This window comes from Centrocercus urophasianus, unplaced genomic scaffold, assembly GCF_019232065.1.
Source record: "Centrocercus urophasianus isolate 14NV4802_14NV808 unplaced genomic scaffold, USGS_Curo_1.0 seq_14, whole genome shotgun sequence".
Classification (NCBI taxonomy): Eukaryota; Metazoa; Chordata; class Aves; order Galliformes; family Phasianidae; genus Centrocercus; species Centrocercus urophasianus.
Genome location: NW_024884586.1, coordinates 7,363,128 through 7,375,137, shown reverse-complemented (window position 1 = coordinate 7,375,137; position 12,010 = coordinate 7,363,128). Strand labels below are relative to the sequence as shown.

At 43.0% G+C, this 12,010-nt stretch overlaps 1 protein-coding gene across 7 annotated transcripts in view; it reads left to right on the top strand.

Annotated features, from left to right (window-relative positions):
- The window catches only part of TNNT3 (troponin T3, fast skeletal type), a 43,186-nt gene that overhangs the window by 8,864 nt on the left and 22,312 nt on the right, over positions 1–12,010 (top strand). The window contains exons 2-10 of one of the 7 annotated variants that reach the window (XM_042813785.1): positions 3,761–3,795; positions 4,870–4,883; positions 5,606–5,623; positions 7,047–7,058; positions 7,820–7,837; positions 9,419–9,433; positions 10,007–10,021; positions 10,812–10,826; positions 11,343–11,357. In XM_042813785.1, the coding sequence (XP_042669719.1) occupies positions 3,776–3,795; positions 4,870–4,883; positions 5,606–5,623; positions 7,047–7,058; positions 7,820–7,837; positions 9,419–9,433; positions 10,007–10,021; positions 10,812–10,826; positions 11,343–11,357 (142 nt within the window). In that variant the 5' untranslated portion in view covers positions 3,761–3,775. Of the gene's footprint in view, positions 1–3,760; positions 3,796–4,653; positions 4,884–5,275; positions 5,624–7,046; positions 7,059–7,819; positions 7,838–9,418; positions 9,434–10,006; positions 10,022–10,811; positions 10,827–11,342; positions 11,358–12,010 lie in introns of those variants that run through there. The other 6 variants (XM_042813787.1, XM_042813790.1, XM_042813789.1 and 3 more) reach the window with 6 other exon arrangements.

Here is a 12,010-nt window from a genome sequence, read left to right as displayed (position 1 = left end):
GAATGTTTGCCATAAGTGTGGCTTCAAAGCCCAGTGCCTTGCTGGTTTGACTGCTGGTGTGGGTGGCATGGAGGATCTCCAGTGTGCTGGGGGGGCTGCTAGGCTAGGCGCATGGGGACAGGATGGAGCAAGGGTAGGGGGCATCAGTTAAGCATAGCTGATCTCTCTATTTTAGCCTTGTTGCTTCTGCTGCCTCTACACAACAAGTAGAAAACACCCAAAGATGAGGTGAAGGGTGTATTTTAGGGCAAGAATTGGTGTTTTGCTTTGTGTTGGTGGAGGACAGGGAGACAGGTGAGATCCACTACTCAGCCCCAGTAGTGAGAGAAGCATTTATTGGTGGAAAATACCAAGCAGTTCAGAAACAAATGAGGGGGCAGGTGAGAGGAAGAAATACATATGAACATATACCTGTGTAGATAATATATTATTACAAAAATAGTATTAATGGGTGTGTTGAGTTTGCAGCAGCCCCTGTTAGAAAAGCATGGCTGTTTGGTGGATTGAACCTGTTTCTTGTCTGATTGCTGTTTCATTGCCCGTGCACAGCCAATTTATTCCTCCCTCCCTTCTCCTGGAGTAGGGCTCCTGCCATCTTGTCTCCCTTTTGTGGCTGGTGGTGGGTTTTTTCCAAGGATGGGCTTGGGGTACAAGGGAGCCCATTCCTCCTCCCAGCTGGCAGGCAGGCAGGCACATTCCCAGCTGCTAAGATGCTTCTTAGGACGTGATGTCTCTGCTCCTTTGGTGGGGGACAGAAGTGTTTGGGGTCGAAGAGGACGAGCCGAGCTGGCCCTTGGCCATTTGGGGTTGAGGAGGAAGAGGGATTTTGCTCTGCCAGCTGGGAGGGCAAGCAATAAAACTGCCACATCCTTGTGTTTATTGGAAAAGCAAGTGAGCACGCGTGGCTTAATTTTTGAATGGAACAATCACTAGGGCTTGAAGAATGTAAGCAAATAAAATTAGAAATGAAATGATTCAGGGTTTTTAGCTTGAATGAAATGCAAAAGGTAAGCTTTGTTTTCACCTGAAGCGGTGAGAGGAGGCAGGAAGCTTGGGCTGGCAAAGCTGTGTTTTGCTGTACTCCCAGATGGTGGGCATTATTAGCTAATTGATTTTATTACATCCTTAAACTTCAGTCAAGTCCAAACCCCATTTTTCTCTGCCACTGTACAAACAAAAACCAGTTATTGCCTCAAGGTGCTAACAGCCTTAATCTCAGGCTGCGTTCACTGCGTGTAATGTAATTTCCACTGAAAGGCAATCCTGAGCCAGCTGGAGATTTTCCATTGCCGTCAGTGAAAATGTATACACTGTTCTTAGTGGATTGCTTTCTTCAGTCCCTTTTGGAGATAACTACCGATCTTTTTTGTTTGCTGCTTTGATGACACGGTTAGCTATGTGGACAGTGCAGGAATTGAAAATCGTTTCTTGTCTCATACATGGCTCTCGATTTTTCTGGGTATTTTTCTTGCTATGTGGTTTTGTCCTTGTCTTGTTATTGATTTGTTTTATCCAGGGCCTGGAAAGCCCCTCTGGATTGGGGCATTTGGGTGTCAGAGATTTTGGTATTCTCATTTGGCTTTCCTAGCATGTGGGCAAATGCCATGCCAAGTCCCACTCGCTGTCACAGCACTTGGATTGACAAATATGGAAGAGCGTAGGGGAGTACCAATGTGACAACCCTCAGCAAGAAGTCCTGAGAGCTAAATTGGAGAGTGGATGAGCTCATTCCAATGACTGTTAATAGCAAGCCTGATGGCAAAGCCTCCTGTAGACTTCAATTGCCTTGGAAAGAACAGTATGCCCTGCATTACATGCCCACCCTGCACCAAACAGGCATTTTCATTTCCACGTCTAGGGCTCTCGGCCTATTTTTTTCTCCAGCACAGAGCAATATCACTCTTCGTGCCATGCAGTGAAATTGGAAGTTTAGTTCAAAGCTCTTCGGCCCCTCTTTTTATTTATTTATTGTTTTATTCCATCTTGGGAAGAATGAAATCTGCCTTTACAAATTAAAGCAGAGTGCATGGGAGGATTGGCCATTGCTTTGAGTCCTACAGACCACATACTTTGGTATAAGCTAACAGCTGGTCATTTGAAAGGTTCCCTCTTTGGGCCTTTGCCAGGACAATCTCTACTAACCCCCTGCAGAAAGCAACATACTGTTAAGTGTTACTGCTATTAGCTCAAATAATTTTTGGAGGCTAAAGTGAGATTGCAAAGCTATCATACTGCTAGTCCTCTGCAGACAGTGAGAGGAAGCCTAAATTTTGAAGACTGGATGGTCTAGATAAAGAAAGATGAGAAGTGGTGTTATACCTAAGCAAGCAGTTGGAACTCAATGATCTTTAGGGTCCCTTCCACCCTAAGCAATTCTGTGATTCTAAAAGCCTTTTGCAGAGCTGAAGTTACTCCAATACAGGAGTTGTGTCTGGTGGGGAGCAATCATAGCTACCAATTAAATACAGCTTTGCACCAAGAGATTGCAGGTCTTGTGTGTCCTAGCTGTAGGCCATCCTCCCATTTTTAACACAGCCATTGCTGGCATGATTTCCAGGGCAATGCTGAGTTCTTATAAATAATAATAAAGTATCTGGGGAGGTTGAAAATGCAGCCTGCTTAGAACATGAACTTTTAAATCATGTTGGTGTCAATGAGTAGCGTTAAAGAGTGGTGTTCAGGGTCACTGCTGGGGAATGGAAAGGATCCCTTATAGGGCAGAGTTGGAGCCTCTGGGATTACTGCCTTCCTCTGAAATAGAAAGCTTCTGAGCCGCAGTTGTTCCTTTTGAACTTAAATCAGTCCACCTGCTCCTTCAAGACATCTCTCATATATCAGCTGAGTAATGAAGTTGTGAAAGTCACGGTTTGGGTTTCCCAGCCAAGAGGAGCCTGGCTTTGTATTTTAAGACCTACTGCCAATTTGGAGGAAGTCTGGAGGGGCCCTGACTACCTCCTGCCCCCAGCTTCAGGGCAGACAGGACTTTTAGAAGGGTGGGAGCCTTGCACTGCAATATGCTTAAACACAAGCCAGAGAAGAGTGGCTTGAGCCATGAATGGATTTGTCTCACATGCACTGTTAGATGTGTTGTAATAGGTATGACTGGCTGGGTTGACATAGGTTGCCTAACCATGTATTTGGCTAGTTTTTATCCTAAATTAATCACCAGCCCATTGTTCATGTATTAATCAACTATGTAAGCCAGACATTGTTACTTAATGCACTTAATGACAGTTTCTGCATGCTGACGATTAAACAGTTATCTCTGGATGAATCTGTGGAGTGGTTGGGTTTTTTATTACTACTGTATTTTTTAGCTTTGAGTAACACTTAAAAGCTGGGATCTTTCCATTTGTAGTAGCATAAAAGAAGGCAAAATTTCTCTGATCTTGCTGAAGTGATGGAAATGTCAGACAGGTGCAAGAGGGCAAGGCCTGTGCCCATCTCCCTGATCCTTGGAGGTTTAGTAACCCAAAGCCAGGTCCAGATTTTCCACCCCAAGGGTGGCTGCATTGATGGGCACATCTTGCCAGCTGATCTTTCCCCTTTGCTACTTCTCCTTCTCATCTGACCTGGCTGGCAGGGGTCTGTAGCACTCCGAAAATGGCAGTGTTGATGGGGGATTGGCTGCTGTGTGGGAAAGCAGATGCCTGGCTTTTTTCGTCTTCAAATGTCAACCCATCTGCTCCTGCCTTGGAATTACTTAGGAAGCTTTCTTACTAATAACACTTTTTTCTTCTTCTTTTCATCTCTTATCTAGAAACTCACTGCCAACATGTCTGATACCGAGGAAGTGTAAGTAGAGAGCGAGCTGCCTGCACGTTCATCTGTTCTGTTCCACAGAGTGCTCAAGGGCATTCCCATGGGGATGGGAGGCAGCTGTCACCCCATGCACAACCCCCAAAGCGTTGAGCAGCAGGGAAGGGGCTCCAAGTGTCAAAGGGTCTGTTGGAGTTCATGCAGCAGGGAAAGTCTTCCTGGCACCTTGACCCGACTCTACTTGCCCTTGGAGGCCATGGTGCTACTCATAATGGAGTCTGAATGAAATGCAGAGTGGTGGAGTAACTGCTTTCTGCCCTGATGCAACAAAGTAATGTGTCCAAGTGCAATGAGATCAGTTGGCATTTCTACGTCAATAGGTAGAGAGGGGAGATTTAAGGCAATCACAGGGTCAGAGGCTTCAAGTGCTGACCTGCTGAGGTCAGTTAGCCTCTTCGTTTACTACAAGGCCATTAATTCTAGCCAACTCTTACATAATAAACACAAAAAATTTCCTAAGATGAAATTCAACATTTTTTAGAGCAACATCTATCCAAGATATTCCTCGCTTGGTCTCTTTTGGCTGTGCCCTGTCCGACTCCATCAGGCATGGCAGGTTCAAGGTTTGGGTTTTGTGCTAGGTGACAGTGGTGCAGGAAAGGCTAGGGAGCAGAGGTGAGGAATGGGAACAGAACACAAAGTTGAGGTGATAATAGCCATGGTATAAACAGCAACAGCATCTGCTTTATCCAAAATTTTTAGTAGGCATCTCTGGAGTTAAAGGCCATCATGCGCAGTGCATAGGGGCTGAAGTTCATCTGTCTTATCAGCCTCTGCAGAGTGTTTTCTTGTGGGTATCATATGATGGTAACATTATGCTGGGACACGGCTCCATGTGCACCAGCAGAATCAGGAACATTAGTAAACTGACTTTTAATAATCTAAAAACTAAGTGACTCTTTTGAGAGCAAAGAGAAAATGGGGGAAAGAAGAAAAAACATAGATTTTAAGCAGAAATGTATTGGATTTCTTCAGCATAGCTTGGCAATAATATGGAGTGGGAAAAAAATTTAGTTTCAATAACAATTTTTTTTTTAATATTTCTCACAGGGAGCACGGAGAGGGTAAGTCCAAATCTCTAATTTCTTCTGTGCAAGTCTGTAGTGTTCACTGTCTGTCTTCTCCTTTCTGCCTATCGTTGCTCTCTTACTGTAATGTACTGGTGCTTTACCTGATGTCTAAGTATGTGTCGTTGTCTTTTTTGCACGTCAGTGTTTGTCTGTCTCTGTGCTGCGGGCAAACGTTGGGATTTCAGCCCAAAACTGACGTCCTGACTGTGTTGGGGGGGATGCTGCTCTTTTTTTGTAGGGGCACTGCCACCTGCTGGCAACTTATTTTGATAGTGTTGCAGACATATAGTTTCTGTCTTAAAACATAGAAATGCAGCATACTTAAGCAACATATGTTTTTTGTTTTTTTCCCTTTTCTGTTGTTTGTTTGTTTGTTTTTTTTATATACTCATTGGACCTCTCTGCTACCTCTTTCCCCTGACATGCTTGTACACATGAGCTTCCATTGCTCAAGAAAAAAATTCAGTACAATATTACCCTCCTCCCGTTGTACAGCTTCTTCTCAAAGGCAGCTTGTTTGCTGTTTCTCTTTTTGATTTGAAAGTGGATCCTTTGAGGGCATCTTGCCTATATCCATGTGAATTTAAAGGGTTCTATCATGGGTGACATCCTACTGATGTGTAACCTGTCATTGGCTGTGTGTTAGCTGCTAAAGTTGATGATTGTCTGCTTTTTTTTTTCTTTTTTTTTTTTTCCCCTCCTCTATTTCAATGCAGAGGAATACGAAGAAGAAGGTAACAAAATACTTGGAACGTAACTGATCTTTCCTGGATTCTTGCTTCTGCCTTTCTCTTGTCTGTATTTGACCCCTCTCTTTGACACTTGCCACTAAAGGTGATCTGAAACACTTGATTTGTCAGTCAAAACGTGGCCAAGCTGGGACCATGATCTGCAGACATGTTGTGATAAAACATGATATTTGTAGGAGCAATAGGAGCTGGTGATTAAGCAGAATCTTGAAATTGAAAAGGAGGGTGGGTTGTCTGGCTCCAGAGGAGCACCAGGCACAGGGTACTGAGAAGTCTGGAAAAGGCAAGGCAAGGAATTAGCTGGCAAAGAGGAAGTCTTTCAGTTGCACCGTTAGCTGGCAAAAGGTGATTTGACAAGCTGCTAGAGACACAGAAGAAGCTTTGGAAAGATGGAGTATGAAAAGCCCTTCACACCCCCAAGCTTTTTCACCTGACTTGTTTCAGAGTCTGCAGTTAGCAGGGAGGGGAAAATTTTGGAACTGTATCATTGTTTTTTACTGGGCAGTTCTGACGTGTTCAGGCAAGTGTAGCTGTCAGTTGTCATCCTTCATTTTCCCATGGTATCTGGAACTGAAATGAGGGCAAAACTCTGGGGCACATCCTTAGGGGTTTTACTTTTTCCCAAGAGCTCACTTCGTGTCCAAGACACTTTCTAAAGGGTCAAGTGAAAGCCTTTTCTGGGAGGTGGAACTGCCCATGTTGCCCACCTTTGAGACTCTGTCATCTGCAGAAAAGAAATGTCCATCTTGGGGCCTTTATGCAGAGCAGCTGGTTTCTCTCAGGTTGCTGCCACTAAGTAATTCTCATCAGCAGTGATGGGAACAGAAGGGAGCTTGCTCAGAATAGTTCCTGCTCTAAGGCATAGATGTGTTTCCCTCAGCATCCCTACCAGGGAGATAAGGAGATCAAGGGCACAAGAGCAACAAGTGCAGGTGTCTCCAGCAAGAGGTGTCTCCATTGGCTGTTGCCCAGAGAGGCAGAGTTGGGGAGGTGTAAGTGCTGCTCATACTCCATCCTTCTTCGCACCTTGTCAAACACCCAAAGAGTGAGCAAAGGGTGTCATTCATTCAGACAAGCCTTCCTAAAAGGAGAAGTACTTCTTTCCTCTCTCCTTCCTTCCCTTACTGTCTCCTTTTGAGTTTCAATATTGTAATAATTGAAATTAAAAGGCAGGTGACTACAATCCTACTTTTCTTTATCTGCATGACCGTCTCCTCTGATGTGTAACTTTGCACTGTTCTCCAGTTTTGCTTGACCTTCCAAAGCAACCCATATAACTTTTTCCCATCACTTTCTAACCACTCATTCTCCAGGCCTTACCTGACTAGAATACCAGTTTCTAACAGTTTTCTGTTTCCATTTTCCTGTTTGCTGTGGCTTCTTGTTCCATGACGCTTGCCATCTGAAGCTCATGCAACAGGTATGTGACATGGCTTCTGCTTTCTTTCTCTCTTGGTGCAGAGGAAGAATGTGTACAAAGAAATACAAAGCAAACAGTTCACACTTGGTGGCCAGGATGTGGTCCTGAGCCACAGACATCAATGAAGTGACAGCTATTGATGTCACTTATTGAGCTGGTAGGAAACTGGGTCTCTTATATATAGATGCACATACATAAAGTGCATATATACATAAATGTGCACACACATATACAAGTGTGTAGTTATATACGTATATGGAAAGAAATTTTATTTGATTTAAATAAATCTTAGGTTAAAAAAAAAAAAAGGGTGGTGGAGGGAAATTAGCATCCATTTCTTGAAATTCAGTGATGAATTTCTTTAACAGTTCAAGATTTGAAGAATGTTGAATCTAAATTTGTAACTGTTCAAGAAACATGGATTAAAAAAAAAAATGAATGGAGAAATTTTATTTGTGGTTAAAATTTCATCAAAACTGAGCTTTAGGAAACATCAACCAGCTCTAATAAGGATAACTTAGTGGGTGACTTTTTAATGTGTTTTTTATTTGTGGTCATATTCTCGTTTTTCAGTAACATTTAGAACCCCATAAGATGCCCATAAAGATGTTGTTTTTATTTCTCTCTCATTCTGTAATTTCATCACTGTGTATTCTTACCCTGTGTGCTTGGAAAACCTCAAGGACGTTTTAAAAAAAAAAGTCATTTCTGTTTTAATTTTCTTCTTCATTCTCTTCACTGCATGATGTTGCCACCCACAGAAGAGGTCCATGAAGAAGGTATGTGGAAGGACACCTAGGCTCTGCTCTTTGCAGGGCTCAGTGTAGAAGAAAACAACAGGCGAGAGAACGATGCTGGGACAAGGGATGCCTCACCTGAAAACACTTACTTCCCCTGAGCCTCTACATTTCCACATGAGGATCAACTGGTTTAGGAAGGCATCTTCTTAGGAAGGCCACTTCTGAGGAAGTTTTGGGGTCCCACCATGGGTCCCCCATAAGTTGTGTATCCATCGACATCTCCACTGGTTTTGGGGAGGGAATAGCATGGGAAATGTGGGCACCATCCCCTCCTTCAGGCCACAGTAGGCTCTGAGGCTGGTTTTCAGCCCTGGGTGTTGATAACACCAGCCAAAGAGCAGCTGAGGTCTATCTCTGAAGGCCTATATCCCATATCAACTGGTTTCTCCTGCATAGCTTGGCAGATAACGATCAGATGGATTTTAAAGTCAAAATCTATCTGTGGCAAGGTATGTGTGTAGCCACGTGTTACACAGTACATATTCTATAATATGTAATGTTATATATAGTATGACATATATATTATGAGTTATAGACTATAATATATAGTATTATATATAATATAAATAATAACACCTGCATTCTGTGGTGTTATTAGTTACATCTGTGAGGATACTGGCAAATAACTCAGCTGGCTCTCTGCAGGGTGTGTGGTGTCTGCAGGACCAGGAAAGGGGCTGGAACAGAAACTCACCCTTTGTACTTCATTTGTCTGGGGCTTGGTGCTCCGATGGGGAGCCAAAGGGTGGGTTGGTTCCCTTTGCATTTGCAAAGCTTTGTTCTATGGGCATGTATGAAAAACTTATAAGCCTGTTTATAGCAGGGGCAGATTAGCTCTGAGCAGCTGACAGGGTTTTTGCAGAGCACAGGTCATGAAGGATTTACATTTCTTGTATCCAGGCACACTCTGCTCACCTGTCTCCATTTTTTTTTTTCTCTCTATTTCACATCCCTGTATGTTTTATACATCCCCTATTGCTTTCACATACTCTTTAGTCTAACTGCTCTTATTTTCCATCTCAATGTTCTGGCTCTCAGCCTATCCCAGCTGCTGGGGCTCATGAAGAAAGTATGTGCCTTGGCCTTCCTCATCCCTTCCCATCATCACCTTAGCACTGAGAGGAATTGAAGTGTGGGAAAAGGGGAGCATGACACAGTCACTGTGTTGCCTATGGTTCCTACCTTTCCTCCAAAACCTCCCCTGCTGTAGTCTGATCCTCTCACTTGGTGCAGCTAATTTCTCATTCCTTCTCCTCCTTGCCCTTAGCAAATCCATTATTGGGATTAAACTGTACCATCTGGCCCGAGAGATTATTCAGTCTGTGCATGAATGTGCCTCCCTCAATGCTTCTTTGCATTCTGTTCTCTGGTACTTCCCACCTAAAGCCCATAGGGAAGGTAATGCATATTTAAAACAAACGAGATCTGATGTGGCCAGTTAAATCAGGTTTATTCTTTATCCCCTCCCCCCTGTTCTGTGCAAGTACAACATTGTCTTGCAGTTCCTAACGCTCTTGTCTTTCTTTGCATCCTGCTCTGTGACTCTTCCACTCACTAAAGCGCATCATGAGGAAGGTACGTGAGATGACTCCCAAATTCCCCTTGTACAGAGTGAGTTCAGATGTGGCCAAAATGACCAGAGATGTTAAAGAGAAACAGGAGTCGAAAACAGACATAGGAGTGCAGATTTAAACTTAAAGCTGTGTTGGGTGCTGTTCTCCCATCATGTTCATTTCTCCCAGCTTTGCTCATTTCTTAGCTTTGATGCCTGTTGCATAACAAAGCAACTGGCCATTCTATCTATATTACTTAGCATTATAAATAATTAAGGATGGCTTTTGTCATGTTGATATAAAGAGCTTCCTTCTCCTCTTGGTTATAAGTGCATGCTTAATGCAGTAAGGTTCATTAAATACAAATGACATCGCATATAGCAGTGTAAATAGGGTTTATGCTCATAGTATCTCAGATTGCCTGCACCCTCAATTTCAGTAGTGATTTTTATATTTGTATTATTTTATTTTCTCCCAATACTGTCTCAGAAATCCCCCACCCCCTCTGTTTTGTGCAAGTTCAAGGTTGTCTTGCAGTTCCTAACGCTCTTGTCTTCCTTTGCATCCTTCTCTGTTACTCCTCCACTCACTAAAGCTCACCATGACGAAGGTATGTGAGATGACTCCCAAATTCCCCTTGTACAGAGTGAGTTCAGACGTGCCCAACACGACTAGAGATGTTAAGGGGAAACAGAAGCTGAAAATAGACATAGGAGTGCAGATTTAAATTCACAGCTGTTTTGGGTGCTGTTCTCCCATCATGTTTGTCTTGACACTTCATGTTCTGATGATACTGTATAGTAATTGTTGCATGAAAGCAAAGTGTCAAGGTGCTGGGAAACATAAAGCCCTTGTGCAGTTTGGATTCCCTGTGCTCTGAGAATGCATGTGCCTCTTTGGGAGGCACAAATTTTTGGACCTCATGTTGTGTTGGGCCAAGTGCTGGCCAACCTGTGGCTGTGCCCATGGCTGGTGTTCCCATGGCAGCCTTTCCTCATGTCCATTTCTTAGCTTTGATGCCTGTTGTGTAACAAAGCAACTGGCCATTCTATCTATATTACTTAGCACTAGAAATGATTAAAGATGGCTTTTGTCATGTTGGTATAAAGAGCTTCCTTGTCCTCTTGGTAATAAGTGCATGCTTAATGCAGTAAGGTTCATTAAATACAAATGACATCGCATATAGCAGTGTAAATAGGGTTTATGCTCATAGTATCCCCAATTGTCTGCTCCCTCAGTTTCAGTTGTGATTTTTGTATTTCTATTATTATATTTTCCCCCAATACTGTCTCAGAAATCCCCCACCCCCTCTGTTTTGTGCAAGTTCAGGGTTGTTTTGCAGTTCCTAATGCTCTTGTCTTTCTTTGCATCCTGCTCTGTGACTCTTCCACTCACTAAAGGTCATCATGAGGAAGGTATGTGAGATGACTCCCAAATTCCCATTGTTCAGAGTAAGCTCAGATGTGGCCACAATATCCCAAGATGTTAAGGGGAAACAGGAGTTGAAAACAGACATAGGAGTGCAGATTTAAACTTACAGCAACGTTGGGTTCTGTACTCCCTTCACGTTCTGTCTTGACACATAATGTCCTGATGATACTGTGTAGTAATTTCTGGATGAAAACAAAGCCTCAAACTGCTGGGAAACCTAAAACTGCTGTTGGTATTAAGAGTATGCTTTATCCTATAATGTGCATTTAAGACACAGTGCTTATACTGCTGCTTAATTCAGGTTTGCATTCATATTTTCTCAGATTCCCTGTAACCTCAATTTCAGCAGTGATTTTTGTATCCATGTTATATTACTTCCCCACAATGCTGTCTCAGAAATCCCCTCCCCTCTGTTTTGTATGGATGCAAGCTTGTTTTGAAGTTCCTCACTTTCTCATCTTCCTTTGCATCCTGCTCTGTGACTCTTCCACTCACTAAAGCACATCATGATGAAGGTATGTGAGATGATTCTTACATTCCAATTGGTCAGAGTCAGCACTGATAGGGCCAAGAGGATGTGAGAAGTCAAAGGGAAATAGAAGCTGAAAACAGACATAGAAGAGCAGAACTGTGTGGGTTCTGTACTGCCTTCACAGTCTGTCTTGACACTTAATGTCCTAATAATGCTACAAAGTATTTTTTGCATGAAAACAAAGTGTCAAGGTGCTGGGAAACAAAAAACTCCCAGGCAGCTTGTAAAGACTTTCCTCTAGGGCTGGCTGTATCTCTTTGGGATGCACAACACCTTGGGCCTCCATTTGGTGGGCCAAGTTCTGGGTGACCTGGGCTGTGCCCATGGCTGGTGTTCCCATGGCAGCCTTTCCTCATGCCCATTTCTTAGCTTTGATGTCTGTTGCATAATAAAGCAACTGGCAATGATTTCTATTTTATTCAGCTTTGCAAATGATTAAAGATGGCTTTTGTCATGTTTATATAAAGAACTGACTTGTCCTCCGTCTGTTGTCATTAAGTGCATGCTTTATCCAGTAATGCAATAATGTGCATTTAATACTAATGACATCCTATACAACAATGTGAATAGGATTTACGATCATAATTTGCCAGGTTCCCTGTAACCTCAATTTCAGCAGTGATTTTTGTATCCATG